This window comes from Falco cherrug, chromosome 6 (assembly GCF_023634085.1).
Source record: "Falco cherrug isolate bFalChe1 chromosome 6, bFalChe1.pri, whole genome shotgun sequence".
In the NCBI taxonomy this organism is placed as follows: Eukaryota; Metazoa; Chordata; class Aves; order Falconiformes; family Falconidae; genus Falco; species Falco cherrug.
The window spans coordinates 1522184-1538694 of NC_073702.1; the positions used below are offsets into that span (position 1 = coordinate 1522184).

Here is a 16511-nt window from a genome sequence, read left to right on the forward strand (position 1 = left end):
AAAAGTTTGAATATTATTTACATCTTAAAATCTATTCTAGTTAAGTAATACAATTTTGTTAATCCCGATTACATGAAAAATCTGCATCTTTTTGAGAAAGATGAAAGTCCTGCGACTATAAACCCACTCAAATGAAAAATAATAAGAGTTGCTCTGACTGGAAAACCAATGCATTTTGTACAAGAAAATCCTGAGGTTATATAATCACCTGCCAACACTGTAAATGCCTACTAATGAAGTCATGCAGTAACATTTCATTTTGCTCCCAGAGGGGAAAAAAGAAAAAGAATCTTTTAATTGGAAATGACTTAGCATGCTAGAGTTATCGCAATGCACACATACTAACTCAACCGCCTTGTCTTACTGCAATGGACTGAAAAAAATAACAAATTACAGCATGTCATATGGAAAAGTTCACCTAAAATGCCATTTGTTGCTTAAAAATGAATACATAAAAATACACATATGTTTACTATTCTTGATATGAGTCTTTTAGGGTATGGAGCTAACTACTGTATTCCTTAACTCATTTTGAAAGAAAAGGTCCTACAGGAGATACTGAACAGAAAACGAATTGAAAACTCTAATTTTCAAGTGTCTGATCTTACAGTTTAACTTTGTATTTTTAATGCAGCCTGTCTATGCAATTTCTTAAGAAGTTTTCTTAAAGAAAAAATCCACAACATTTTGGTGTAACAAACTCCCAAATCAGATGCTATGCTTAGGATTTAAATTCCAGTGTTTCTACACAGCTGGAACTATAAGACTAACTATACCACCTGGAAGGAGGGATTGCAGGCTGTTAGCCTGAAAGGCTGGCCCTTAGTATGTTGCTGAAGCTCAGGTCTTCCAGTTTGTCTTAAAAAAGCAAAGGAAGATTTTTACTGCAGACTATAACCTCAAAGAAAAATTGATAAGGAAACCCTCTGCTTGACCTTCTCCACTCTTCCACATGCAATGGCTGCGATTCCCTCAGTCTGTAACATGACACACATTTAGTTACCCTTCTAAAGTGTTAACAAATGTTTCTTTGCAGTAAAAGAAATAAGTGGCAATTTAAAAAAAAAAAAAACATGCTGCTCAGCTGACTTGATATTCTCATCAAGAAAACACTACAGTTTCAGAAGTAGCTCCATCTAAATCGAAGTAGACACAGAAAATGTAGAAAACCGTAACAGGGCTCTGCAGAAAGCAAATATCCAGTCTCTTGTACAAGCTGTTTTACGTGAGTGGGGAAAAAAAAAAAAGGAAGAAAAAACCCTAAACAAAAAAAATCATGCTGACTCATTCTGATAGAGCCCTGTGTAGAACTGAACATATTTCTGGAGTAATCTGTGAGATCATAAGAATTGGACGACAGCCTCTCCAAATACAGCTGAATGTAGGCTGGTATATTAATCAAATCTATGAGCCATAGAAACCAGAAGCTATGGTAGGCAAGTCCTTCGTGTCACACTGATAGCTAGTGGTGTCATCTCAGTTTTATTCAAGGCAACTCCAACATCTGATGTTCCCAAAATCCTGTTCACCACAGTCCTGCTCTTTTACCTTCACAAAAATTAGTGAAAAGTAAGTTTCCCATGGCAATGACTTCTTCATAAATAACTTCAGGGTTCATCCAAGAATTCCTCCAAAAAAATCCAGGAAAAATTAAGGGTAGAAATCAACGTATGTTATATTAACAGCTAAGTTTGAAGCACGTGAGTCTAGGCTTCAGGATGCGTGGAGAGAAATCTGGCACTTCCAGATGGTCATTCATTTCATTCTAAATAAATCTTCTATCCTCCTTTATCATCCCCTGGAAATGCCTGTTTCTCTTCACTGACTCTGAATGAAGCTTGGCGTCATTCTCCTAAATCTTAGAAAATGAATACTCTGGTAGCTCAAATTAGGCAAAATCCCCCTAGATATACAAACATTATTAATCTCATTTCCAATACAGAACATTATTACTTTTTAATCAACTCTTGCTTTTTCTAAATTATTAGAATCAGGAACATAGTGTATACTACCTTTTTTTTTGCCACCTTCCTACAGAACATAAATCTCATTTCACAATTTTTGAATAAAGCTTTTTGTCCATTAATAATAGAAACTGTCTGGCTGATTTCAGAAAGCCCCAGTTCCATATTTATAGCTGATATCTAAAGTCTGAAGAATATGTCCTACCAAATTATAACAATTTTGAGGCCGATCAAATTACTAAATGTTGTATAGATCATTCTCTCAGTACTTTTTTTAATAGAAAATATTTACATAGTAATTTCATCTATTTTAAGGCTGTTTTCTTTTCTGCAGGGCATTAAGATTTTAATTTGCAATAACTGTCCACAAAATACCTAGTAACTCAATTGGAAATAACAGGGTGAGGCACAGTGCCCCAGATCTCAAGGTCAATCAATAAGTGACCAAGGCAGAAGCTGTTCCTACCACACTGGCTTGGAACACTGGGTATAGCTGCCTGCTATATGATGTTTCTGTGCACAGGGTACAATGAGCTCCGGAAAGAATATGTGTCATAGGTGCAGAGGAATGATATGGCACTCATTAAAATATTTCAGTCAAACCAGAAAAGTAGCCCTGTAGTATATCTATCATCATCAAATATATATAGCACTTGCTAAAGCTAGAGAGCTCCAAAATCCCTCTCTGTGTACTGGGGTAAAAGGAAAAAAAGAGGTAAGCAATCTGTGTTACAGCAGGCCAGGGCATCATGACAAAGCAACATCAGCAGCTACGGCAGTACGAAGTCTGCAGTAGCGGAACACAGAAGCATGCAGGCAAGCTCAAAAAATGAGCAATCAATTGCCTCAACATCATCACAGTGAAAGTTACATCAAGGTTAACAGAATAAATTAAATACACAGAATAAATTAAGTCTCAATTCTAACCAAAAGAGAGAGTTGACAGAAAGAAAAAATTCTGCTCAGGTAATTAAGGATTTAGAACAGTTGTCATACATCCTGTTACTACTGTAACAAAACAAAAAGGTCACCATGAAGAAATTCATAGCACTACAACTACAGTGTAGGCAAAATATTAAATAAACTTACTTTGTTAAAGAAAACAGATCCTTAAATTAATTTTAGCTTTAGTCTCTGAATAACAACAGGATGACTCACACATAAAACCAGCTGTTTGTTGATGAGAAGCTCATTATGACCTGGCAACACGCATTTGCAGCCCAGAAAGCGAACTGTATCCCAGGCTGCATCAGAAGAAGTGTGACCAGTAGGTTGAGGGAGGTGATTCTGCCCCTCTGCTCCAGTCTCATGAGACCCCACCTGCAGTGCTGCATCCAGCTCTGGGGCTCCCAGCATAAGGAGGACATGGACCTGTTGGAGTGAGTCTGAGGAGAGCCACAAAGACAATCAGAGGGCTGGAGCACCTCTCCTATGAAGACAGGCTGAGAGAGCTGGGGCTGTTCAGCCGGGAGAAGAGAAGGCTCTGAGAAGACCTTCTAGCAGCCTTCCCGTACCTGAAGGGGGCATCTGAGAAAGCTGGGGGGGGACTTTTTACAAGGGCATGTAGTGGTAGGGACAAGGGGTAACGACTTTAAGCTGAAAGAGCATAAGATTTAGATCAGATATAAGGAAAAAATCTTCACTATGAGGGTAGTGAGGCACTGGAATATTGCCTAAAGACGCTGTGGATACTCCAGCCCTGGAAGTCACAGAATGGTCACGGTTGGAAGGGACCTCTGGAGATCACCTAGTCCAAATGGCTGCTAAAGCACATTCGTCTAGAGCAGGTTGCACAGAATCATGTCCAGGCAGCTTTTGAATGTCTCCAAAGGAGACTCCCCAGCCTCTCTGGGCAGCCTGTTCCAGGGCTCTGCCACCCTCGAAAGTAAAGAAAGAAGTTTTTCCTCACATTCAGGTGGAAATTCCTGTGTTGCAGTCTGTGCCCGTTGCCCCTTGTCCTGTCACTGGGCACCACTGAAAACAGCCTGGCCCCATCCTCTTGACAGTCAAGATATTCGTAGAAATTGATCAGATCCCCTCCCAGTCTTCTCCAGCCTCAACAACTCCAGATCTCTCAGCTTTTCTTCACAAGGGAGATGTTCCAGTCCCCTCGTCATCTTCATAGCCCTCTGCTGAACCCTCTCCAGCAGTTCCCTGTCTCTCTCGAACTGGGGAGCCCAGGGCTGGACACAGAGGACTCCAGATGTGGCCTCACCAGGGCAGAGCAGAGGGCGAGGATCACCTCCCTCGACCTGCTGGCCACGCTCCTCCTAATGCACCCCAGGATGATCCCATTTGCCTTCTTGGCCACCAGGACACACTGCTGGCTCGTGGGCAGCTTGCTGTCCCCCAGAACTCCCAGGTGCTTCTCCTCAGAGCTGCCTTCCAGCAGGTCAGCTCCCAGCCTGTACTGGTGTATGGGGTTATTTCTCCCGAGGTGCGAGACTAGGGTAGGCTGGATGGGGCTTTGAGCAACCTGCTCTAGAGGAAGGTGTCCCTGCCCATGGCAGGGGGCTTGAAACTAGATAATCCTTAAGATCCTTTCCAACCCCAAACATTCTATGATTCTATAGTCAGTCCAACATTTTGAACAGGTATATTATAATGCAGGCTAGTAAAATTCCTTCATATGAAGAATGTTCGTCCTATTAGAAAACTCAACTTTTCAGTTACTCCGATTTTAGCACCTGGGTTCAATTTTCCATGCTAAGTGTCTGAATTAGATTTCCCAGGGAATATTTTAATCTTTACATTTCAGAAACGCTTGTTTCTGAAAGTAAGTTTTATTATGCTTAAAAATTTACTATGATCTCCTCTTTGAAAGTAAGCATTTACACCCCTACAAAAATCCACTCTCAAGCTGACTTAAACTGCATTTATTAAATTTGTTCTCCCCATTCTTCCATGCTCTAATCACAGCTGTCTCAAACATCTGGGTTCTACAAAAAAATGTTCCACTTGATTTACTGGGACATAAGATTCATAGACAGATGTGTACTGCCTATCTCTGTGGGGGGGTAGACTACTCATAAATATCGATAAAAAAAATTATTAAGTTCTTAACATTTCTTTCCTATGACATGCATGTAGATATTTAAAGTTGCATACACTACTGAATGTGCAATAATCCTGAATTTTATATAGGCTCAAATTTAAAGCTTGTTCAGTATGATATCTATACCTATCCCTGCCTTCCCACCCCCAGGGTAATTTTTAATATTATTATAAGAAAAAAAAATAAAAATCTTTGGACTTACTCTGAAGTAGTCACTGCAGGCTGCCAGAACTGCTTTATGCGCATGGAATTTCTGTTCTTCAGCAATAAGGGTGATATCACAAAGTATGCCATCACTTCTTTGTTGGTTCAGGGCTGCCAGGACAGCATCATTATGGGAGCTGGACTGACAAAGCCTCTGACCTGTCAGCATTTCCTGAACACTGAGAGAGGAAAGGGGAAAGTTTTTTATCAAAAAAACCGTAGGAAACTAGCAGATTCTGTCAGAAATATAGACAAACTTCTTCTGAGACAAGATTATTTAACAATTCTTGGAAAGCAAAAAGCACCATGAACCCTGTCATGCAAAAATATTTACATGGTATAGACATCACAAGAAAAGCTCAATATAAAAAAGTATTATGAAACCTGATTATATACTCAAATTTAAAAACTTCAGCTGTTCTGATTTTCATTTGCTGCACTGGAAGTCAGCTGGACTTAACTCACCATCATGTTAGCATTAAGGGAGAAGAATAAAGGGCCTGGGTCCCTGAGCAACAGAAAACTTCTAAGTGTGCTCAAACTTCATTATTAGAAAGGAGTATGCATATATATATGTATGTAACTAGTCCTACTAAAAAGAGTGAAGACTCATGGTGTCAGGTGGCCTGTTTAAGTCTGATACTGCACTACTAAATGTTTTCAGACCATTTCAAATCATTCATATTTATGAAGTGTTGTGGGATTTTTTTGGTTTGTTTGTTTTGTATTGGCCAGGGGAGGATGTTTGCTTGTTTTTAAAATACTGAGGCCTTCCACCACCTCTGAATATCTCCTTGTATGCATACAAGATTTCCATGTCATGCAGCCTAAGACTGGCTGATCGCAGCTTCCTTTTCTACAGCAGAAGGAACATACAATGTAACTGTTGACATAAATGGAAATAAAACAAACAAATCTGCAAATCCTCTTTGGCACAACACAATGAAGTTTATCTGAAATCTGTGAGACTACACCAATTTATATTGCCTGAGAATCCACGTCTTTATAGAAGGTGAGTTTGCAGAGAGTCATTCCTGAATAAATCAAAGTGAAGGTATAATTTTGGGGTTTTACTGATTAAAAGGTAAATAAACTATCACCTTTCCAATACCATCACGTAATTCACTCCATACACGTTATGCAGCAGCTAATGTGGCTGCTATATTCTCCTTTCCCATCAACACACACACTCTGTATTGCCTATCCCACTCCTGCACCTCTGTAGTATCTGTAATACTAATGCAGACCTCTCTTGCAGACTGTTTGCTCTGATCCAACCTAATCTTTAAATAAGTCAAGAACTAAGACGTTACTTCTAGAAGGATGGCCGAAGCGGAATTACACAGGAATAACCTGTATCTGAACTTCACCCCCTGCCTAATAGTTTAGGTTTCACACATGGACATACCCTACATACATTTCAAAATTATTCATTCAAATTATTTTTTTCCTTCACCCGTTCTGTTTGTGGAACCCCATTGATACTTTAAATGACAATTATCAAGAAATATAACTTGTTAAAATAGAAGGGAATTATTTCTAACAATTATTTCCCTTCCATAATTTCTATAGCAAAGTGACTGAATCAAACTAGTGCAAGTATAATAAGCTAATTATACGTAGAGATTGTTTCTTCCAAACCCCCCACCCCCACCCACCCCCCTTCTTTATTAGGCTCTTTTCCCATGTTGTGAACCAAGACTTCATTCCTCTTGCTTTTTTCACCATCACCCAGAGATGAAAGTCCTTTTCCACAAGAAAAGGACTATTATACCCAATAGAAAACAGATTGGAGAGACAAGGTACAAGGGTAATTTTTGTGGGGAAATCATATATACACATATGCATACACACATACATAAAATCAGGCATCTGTAGTTTTAAATTGAGCTCTATCATAATCTTTTTTTCAAGTCAATGACCAAAGTGGAAAATCAATTGCCTGTAACCCTTGTATTAACAATATATGAAGAATGTATACACATGCAAGGCAAATTAACTGGAATTTATGAATGAAATAGCACTGATTCATTAAACATAACATGGCCACTTTGTAGTGATATTGTCAGTTGATAAACTCAAAAGCTATAAAGTGCAAGGAATTCCTGATTCTCTTCTGCTACAGAAGCATGGCACCGAAAGAGGAACAGAACTGGAATGATACAATGTCCCAGTAATACCAGGTAGATCTCTAAGCTCCCAGATGAACAGTGAAACAGAACAACTGCCAGCATATCAGAGCAGTGCAAGGTTCTGCAGAAAAGCAACTAGATTAACAAATTCTGCTGAGTGTTCTGCCTGAAAGTGCCCCCTGAAACTAATTAAATTATAAATGTCAAATTTTCCAGTGAGACAATGGGCAATACAAGTAAGTGAGAAAGGCTACAACAGCAAGTACATATAGATGATTAAGACTCTGTAAGAGTGGAAGAGACAGAATGGGAGATTCTGGAAGGCAGGAAGCTGAGTTTGGAGAGAATGCTTTGAGCCATTTCAAAGAACTGGAAGAGCAATGTATGTCCTGAATAGTGGAACACTACACACACTAAAAATGATCGCCAGCCACCAATTCAAATGCATGAATGTAAAATGCCAGTTGCAGCCACAATCACAAATTCAGAGTATAGACAAAGCCATAAACAAGATCATATATAAAGAGACTGTGGGCTCAAATCAATCCCTGGACTGCTTCTCTTTGCCAGAGGTAAGGGGCAACAAGAAAGTAGTATTTTTGCAGATTATGACAGGGATATATATTTAATAATGTGAATTCCTACTTAACGAACAAAAATATTAGTTTCACTTTTCTACTGTCCATTACATGACTTGGTAAACATCATCCTAAATGTAGATGACTTCCTACGTGCCACCAAGTACTATACCTCAAGCACCTCTCAGAAGGCATCTTTCAGTTTTCCTCTTATGAATGTCAAAGTTTATAATCCTGTAGGGAAAGCAGCAAGCATTCCAGCTGGAAAGAGAGAAAGGAGAGGAACATTAAAATTCAAAGCATACACAGCCTCAGCCTTAATCAATACTTTCAGGACGTGTAATCAAAAGCAACTTGCTTCAATTTTTCTATTACAGAAAGACATACCATATAGATTAGGTGCATGTGAAATTTCATTGCCTAGATACAGTACAGTCTGAAAGTAGCCTTTCCTCTAGTCTTTTCTAGAAATTCCCACCCTACCATCTGAACCTCCTGCATCTACTGCTCTTAAGGCATGTCTCCTCTCTGCAAAGTAAGGAACACATATTTCAATGGAAGTGAAAGAGTGGTGAGGAGGGAAATATCTTCCCAAAAATCCCTCAATTTGAGGAGTAGGCCAGAAGCATCTATCAGTATTTGCTTACTTCCCTGAAATAACACACAGCTATAAAAATCTTACGTCTCTCACAGTATCATCTCATAGGCCTGTCTAGGGTCAAGGAGCTTTGCCACACACTTAAACTCATGCCTTGACTGTATTAATTTTTCCTAAAGACACAGTTTGTTAGGGGAGAGGAGATAGGTTTACTGTATACTCCAAAAGCCAGCCCCCACTTCCCCCAGAGAAACATTCCTAATTGACTAATCAGTGCTATGGCAAAGCACCTCTGTCAATCTGGAGAAGGGCAACAAAGCCGGTGAAGGATCTAGAGCACAAGTCTTCTGAGGAGCAGCCGAGGGAACTGGGGTGGTTCAGCATGAAGAAAAGGAGACTCAGGGGAGACCTTATCGCTGTCTACAACTACCTAAAGGGAGGTTGTAGCAAACTGGGTGTCAGTCTCTTCTCCCAAGTAACAAGTGATAGGACAAGAGGAAAGGGGCCTCAACTTGTGCCAGGGAAGGTTTGGATCAGATGTTAAGGAAAATTTCTTCCCCAAAAGGGTTGTCAGCCATTGGAACAGCTGCCCAGGGAAGTGGTGGAGTCACCATCCCTAGAGATATTTAGAAGACGTGTAGCTGTGGCACTTAGGAACATGTTTAGTTGTGGACTTGGCAGTGCTAGGTTAACAGTTGCACTCAATCTTAAAGGTCTTTTCCAACCTAAATGATTATATGATTTTATAAACAAACCTTCTGGCAAATACAAACAGTACAGTACATACAAGCTATATGATCAGTTTTAGAAACTCTGTAGCTTTTTTAAAAGGTTAAATGTTAAAATTACCTTATAATTTAATCTATGCTGCTTAATAACTTACTGAAAGTTGCTTCTGTATCAAAAAGGATAAAGGGTCTTGTAACAGAGAAATTATTCCCCAAAGCTGTCAAACAATTACAGATCTGGGGAAGAGTGGTTGGAAAGCTTCCTAGTGGAAAAGGACCTGGGGGTGCTGGTCGACAGCCGGCTGAACATGAGCCAGCAGTGTGCCCAGGTGTCCAAGGGGGCCGACAGCATCATGGCTTGTGTCAGACACAGTGTGGCCAGCAGGACCAGGGCAGTGACTGTCCCCCTGTACTGGGCACTGGTGAGGCTGCACCTTGAATCCTGGGTTCAGGTTTGGGCCCTTCACTTCAGGAGGGATGTAGAGGTGCTGGAGCGTGTCCAGGGAAGGGCAACAGAGCTGGCAAAGGGTCTAGAGAAAGTCATAAGGCATGTCAGAGAAAAATGGAGTTCAGTCTGTGGAAAAGGTGATTCAGGGGGGATCTTATTGCCCTCTGTAATTATGTGAAAGGAGGCTGTAGGCAGGTGGGTGTCTGTCTCTTCTCCCAAGTAACAAGTGACAGGACAAGAGGAAATGGCCTCAAGTTGTGCCAGGGGAGGTTTAGATTGGATATTCGGAAAAAATTCTTCCCCAAAAGGGTTGTCAAGCATTGGAACTGGCTTCCCAGGGAAGCAGTGGAGTCATCATCCCTGGAGTTGTTTAGAAAAAAAAACATGTATGCAGTGCTTAGGGACATGGTTTAGCAATGGACTTGGCAGTCCTGGGTTAACAGCTGGACTTGGTGATCTCAAAGGTCTTTTGCAACCTAAATGATTCTGACTGCTGTCCTCGTACCTGAATAAGGCGACAGTGATTAAGGTGACAGAACTTTTTCCTCTCTGCTGGTTTTCAGTGTGCCCCTGAATAAGCAGTCATCTTTAATACAAGGCAGGGGGTGGGGGTGTTTGGCTTTCAATTAAAATTATGCCCTATTCCAGGTGCTGTCAGAAGCTTCCACCGAGATCAAACCATGGGCCTAACTGGGGCCTTGAGTGCACACAGGCTACTAAGGACTTTATTTCTGTCCCTCTCATGATCCAGAGTCAGCACGACCAGAAATATAGCTCAATAAACTGTTAAACTTCTTGATCAGATCACCTTTGTTTCAGCAGGCCACCCTCCTTCCTACTCATCACGGCACTGTAGAAAGAAGCATTTTTGTAAAGATAAACTCCCCTGAAAACAGTAGAGCCCAGTTCGCATTTTTATAAACACTAGTAGGAAACTTTGATCCAATTTTTTCTTCCTCACCTTCTGCAATCTGTCTATTTTTTTAAGTCAAGAAGTGTCCAAAAGTCCTGATGTTGCTCACTGCAGTTAGGATATCCTTCACCAGCTAGAAGCTGACAGGGAAGAAATGCAATCTTTCTCTGACCTTTTCAAGAGATCTAAACTCTTTGGCCCACAAAAAAACCCAAGCAGCAGTGAAAGCAAACAGAAGGGCCAAGACCTGGAGGGAAACCTGCTGCTTCTAGAATAGCTAAAGCATATGCTTCAAAGTGATGTAGTGTGAACGAACTTTAGAATAGAATTAAAGAATAACCATTATGCTTGTTAGCCCCTGTAACAATTGTAGATATCATGTACCACCATATGTTACTCATCTACCTTCGGTGTCTGTTCTGTTATCCTTTGTTAGACATCCGCCTATCTGCTGACCTTCTATGTTAAAACTTTAGCAGAACACTTCAGCAGGAGAGGACAGATAAGGGTAAAAGAAATAATTAAGCAAGAAAAGCAGATGGCCAGCAAGGGCATAAATTACCTCAGACTGATAAGAACACTGCAAATGTGCAAGACCATCACATAATGAGCAAAAGGTGAAAAGTACACCATGAGGAAGACCTACAGCCTTCCTCCTAGAGACCACTGCCCACGTCTCGGAGACCCCTGCCCACAATTCTTGGAAGAATTTGCACAAGCACGAAGGACTGATAAGCTAATTAACATACGAAGCGAGGGTAGGCGGGATTAGATAATGAATATGTATAGATATTAGTTGAATAATCATTATTTCATTGTATAAATATGGAATGATTAGCAACCTTAAACATGCACGTTTGGTGGAAGGATCCCCCATGCATCCAGCACTGCCAATAAAGGATACTTAGTCACTAAGAAATTCTGACTTTGTTCTTTAAATCAAAAGAATTAACAGAACATCAGAACAGCCCCATATTGACCTCAATGTTTTACCCAGACAAACCAACCTTTCCTAAATTTTGCCACACATCCTTTCTCCTCCCAAGTGCCAGTGCAGCATGCCTCACTTTTTTTACAGGAGTACTATAACAGTGTGTAAATCATTTGATCAATACCGCACCAATTTTATTTAGCAATACAGAATTAATGCAGCTCAAAAATTTTAAACATTGGAAATTCTGATGTATGTAGTTATCCTTGGGGGGAAAAAAAAAAAAAAGGGCACTTCCACCTGCTGCACAGATGTGCTGTGCCAGGACAATTCCAAAAATCGTTTGTACCAAGAGCTTTTTTCCCCTCTGTTTCAGATAGCTGGACACAGCATCTTCCTGTAAGTCAACTGTCATTGGTACATAAGGAAACTCTTTGCATTAGAATGTTTAAGACCTACTATTGTCTTTCTATTTAACTACTTTAATTAAATCGGCTTAGAAGATTAGTTTATAAATTTAAGGATAAGACTTTTGGTTTAAATGGAAAACTTCAATTCCACCTAAATCCTTCTGTTCTCCAGCATAACTAAGTATTTCACTAGATTAAAAGGAAAAATATAGGCCAGACAAAAAACACTCCTTAGATCTTAGGTTTGAGATATGGCAAATTTAGCATTTAAGACTTTTTTGTTTTGCATATTATTTGTCTGAGACATTCACTTCTTACAAGTTTATGATGAAGATCACTAACCACTGATCCCATTATATTTTACAACTAACTTTTATTTTCTTATTGCTTCATTCGTTTGTTCACATCCTAGAAAAGTGTAAAAACTAAGAATTTGCAAACAAAAAAACCAGTAATGGTCTAGTTAGTGCTGAAAGAATATAACAATAATTTGGCAGGGAATGGGGGGGACCAGTAGTTTTCCATGAAAACACAGTATACGTAGGGATTTCAAAGAGAGGAAATTCAAAAGAAATAACACTTTCTATGCAACTAATTATGTCCAACTAATATTTCAAAGCAGGCTTTGTTCTGTGGCAGCCTCACAAAATGTCTTAGTCATTTTTTGTCTTAGTCTTATGATGCAGCACAAGTCAAAAGTAAGGGTTTTACTCTCTCAGGAAATCTTGGAACAGTGTGCCACTCTAGCCTAACAGCATGTGGTGGATGCAGCATACTTCTCTAATCTAAATTAGTAATGTAGTTCAAGAATTAGTTCAGAGAGTATTAAAATATATTATTTAAGCAAGCAGTATTTCTTCCTTTAGTTTAGTTGATCGTAATATTGTTTTGGAAATGGTAGACAAAGCAGTTTATTTCTAGACAGTGTATTCTGAAAAAGGACACATTTACTGGCAGAAAATAAAATCTCATTCATTTAAATTAGTTTAATCTTCAGGAGCCAATACCACATTCAAAGTTTATACAGAATGCACATGAGCTATTGAAACAATTTCAGTTACACCTTTTCCCACAATGTTGGGGTTTTTTTTTTCCTTGTATTATTTAGAAATTAATTGCAGGAAATAAAGCATTTCTGATTAATTCTTGAAACTACTTGCCAATAGAATACAGAGTAGATTAAGGGGCAGGGAGGTGTATTACAAATCAAAACAAAACTCATGTTTAGTCTAGTTTACTACTGAAAATAACTTGAATGCCACAACATTCACTATTTTTCCTTCAAAGTCATAAGCTTTTTTTTCTGACTCACATACCCAATTTTACAGAGAGACTTAAGCCATAGTCCAGATCATCACAGAACTAATTCTGTGCATGAACAGGCAATGTATTTTAGATCTGGTGCTTAAGAAACATTTTCGCCCCTCTAATCATGCTTGCTTTGTCTTGCAAACCAGTAAAAATATATATTCATAATGGAAACTACAGTCTATTAATAATGCCTGAAAACATGCAGCTTTTCTATATAATTCAGGCTTATTTAAAATAAATTCCACTTTAGCAGTTTCATCAATAATTTTCATAATTGCTTTTTGTAAATAAGAACTGAATTACAATAACCTCAATGTGAACTCACTTACAGAAGATAAGCATTACTTTTGTTAGTAAGACAAAAATGAAGCAATTTGAAAACCCTAACCTTAAACAAAAATAAAGTAAGTTTTAGACAACATGCAAGTTCTCTCTTCCCTACTGAGACAATTACATTTTAGGCAGCAGTTACTAAACTGTCTACTTCCCCCAAAGGTGATCTCTCCTCTCCAGTGGAGTTGTACAGGTCACTTAATCATTGGCTTTAGCAGTTTACAGTGGAAGATGCTCTTCCACATGGGCTGGGCTTCTCTTTCCATCCACTGCTGCACACTTGGCTGTCTCCATAGTTCTAGTTACCACACTGTGCTGCTGTGGGAGAAGTGAGACTCTGCCCTCCTCAGAAATTTGGCTAGACTGGCAAATAATAATTGTAATAATTGTAATTTGAGAAAAATCAAAGTGAAACACAGGCAGTTACCACTTCAGATTTCAGCTTAATATAATAGTCAAGAGATAATGAAAGATGCTTTTGTAGACAGAAGGGATCCTTCTCTTGCAAGCACAGCCAGCATCACAATTTCATTAAAAGACAAGTCAGAAGATTACACAGCAACTGATGCCTTTTTCCCCACCTAAAGAAAAAAAGTGTAACTGAAAAACCGCAACACAAAATTTGAGCCAAATATCTTTCAAACAGCTCACTGAGATCCATACAGCTATCATACATAAATCTTCGCTGCAAATGCAAAAATGACATCCCTGCTCTTCTGGTGAGCCACGTTTGGAATGAGGTAGAAGAGCAGGCTGCAGAGAACCCTTGGGGATGTCTTCAGGTGGAATGATGCAGCTACTGATTTGCTCCCCACAATAGCCCCTGCTGCTTCAGACCCACTCAGAGTGACAAAAAGACTGGCTTGCCTTTCTGGAAAGATCTGTGTTATTCATCTCCTAATAAAGGATGCAGTGAGAAAGTTTGGGAACTGTGGTATCCTTTACACTAGTACTTAAGTACTTCAGAAAGCTTTCATCCAGTTAATCACAAATGAGGTTGCTGATCTCCTATCTACCACTAAACTTCACAGAATAGCACTGCATTAATTAATTAATACTCCGCCTATAAACTCCTCTAGGGTGTGAAGGGCCCTTTGATTTCTCCTCCTTTAATTTTTTTCACTTTGAATTGGGAAAGCTACTCATTTACCTGTTTCTATATTATCTAAAACAGTATTTCCTATTCAAAAAAAATATCTATTTTAAGTAATCAGTGTTAACACTTATTCAAACCAGCCAGCCAAAGCCTGAGGAATTAAGTAAAGATTTTAACCGTATTTCACATACGTTGCTTTTATTTATCTTCCTAAACTGAGGCTGTCTCTCTTGTCGGTAACCAATAAAACTTGATTTGTAAAACTTCCCACTAAATGTGATTTTGTTTCTCAGTACTGATAATGTATCTATCTTTCCAGTTAGCAATACTTCATTTATTTATATTATTAATTCTGACTCTCAAGTTATGCTGGAAAATATCAACATTACTTTCATTAAATCTGCAGCGTGCCAACCTAGATGCGATAAACATATGAAAATTCATATACATAAAAATGCTAACAAACTAGAAGTACTCAAAGAATTCTAAAGAGATTTTGCACTTTCAAGTAGTTACCTACCTTCTCTCAAGTCACTCCTTTTCAAAATGTATATTTTAAGAATTGAAAAACACTTTCACTTCAACCCATACTTCTTCATTTCAGTTAGAAGAAATAACAACATACACCAAGTGCAAAAATGAACCGAAGGGATCATAAGCATCACATTACTGGCTTTCTACAGGGAAGAAAATTTTGAACCAAATAAACAGGTCATGAAGATAAAGCATTTGGACACTGTGAAGTTACCCTACCTTTGACAACTTCAAATGCCTGGTTTAAATTTGGTCTTTTTTTAAGAAGAAAATGTAACATTTGAAAACTATCAGAAGTACACTGTGTTCATTTCATTCCAGGACGAATTCATAGCACATCCTGAAGAAGGCCATCACAGATGCAGAATAAGACCACTGAGATTTACCCATGGCAATTTTCTGTCCTAGTTCAGATCCTTATTCATAGGACCTTCCGGTTTTATCTTTGAAGTATTCTAGTTTTAGTAAGTTAAAATAAATCATCCTTTCAAGCTGTACTTCACTGTCTCTCAGAAATAAGACTACGAGCTTACTAGTCACAGAAAATATGTGACAGTGTTATCTTCTATCTTTTAACAAAGCTCTGCCAAATTGATTTGTCAAAAGGGAAACACCTGGAAACAGCTAAAGAAAACATTTGTTTGCAAACTTGCTCTTCTGAGTACATTAACACACTTCTCCTACTTGCCTGGGAGACACTGCTTTTTCCCTCTTTTGTTGCTATCTTTGTGGATTTAAAGAATTTTCTCATTCCATACAAAAATGTTCAAGAACGTCACAACTGTGAGGAAAACTCTGCCAGGGCACAATGTTGTCAGTGAAACCATAACTCAGCTCAACAAGTTTCTCATCTAATTTAGTGCCTCCACATAGTGACTTTCAAGAGAAAGTATTCACAGCACCAGGAAAAAAACATACCTTTGATTAAATGAATATTACAATACCAAGAACATAAAAAATTGAAATGGATGTGTTTGCAAAAATAGGAGTCAGTCAAAACAATGCAAGAAAATACTTAGTAAAATCAATAATAAAATAAAAACATTGACAAATCAAAGAGTTACACTCTTCTGATCAGTTACAAACTATTTTCTTGCGAGACTAGAAAGGTCATTGCTATCTTCAGGCCATCAGCTACTGTCAATTAGAATCATGAAGTTTATTGTCTATCATTACTAAATTACCATCTGACTTCACAGAGTCACTAAGATCTTAAACCACAGAAAGAGAAAATGAAACCACAGGGGTAATGGATGTACAAGTAGAACCACATCTT

The 16511-nt window shown here is 38.7% G+C and overlaps 1 protein-coding gene across 5 annotated transcripts in view; it reads right to left on the reverse strand.

Moving 5' to 3' along the window:
• The window catches only part of KLHL32 (kelch like family member 32), a 129363-nt gene that overhangs the window by 90191 nt on the left and 22661 nt on the right, over positions 1–16511 (reverse strand). For 4 of the 5 annotated variants that reach the window (XM_055714699.1, XM_055714696.1, XM_055714697.1 and 1 more), the window contains exons 2-3: positions 8106–8194; positions 5222–5402 (exon numbers count right to left, since the gene is read on the reverse strand). In XM_055714699.1, coding sequence (XP_055570674.1) covers positions 5222–5402; positions 8106–8128 — 204 coding nt within the window. In that variant the 5' untranslated portion in view covers positions 8129–8194. The remainder of the gene's footprint in view (positions 1–5221; positions 5403–8105; positions 8195–16511) is intronic. The other variant, XM_055714698.1, reaches the window with a different exon arrangement.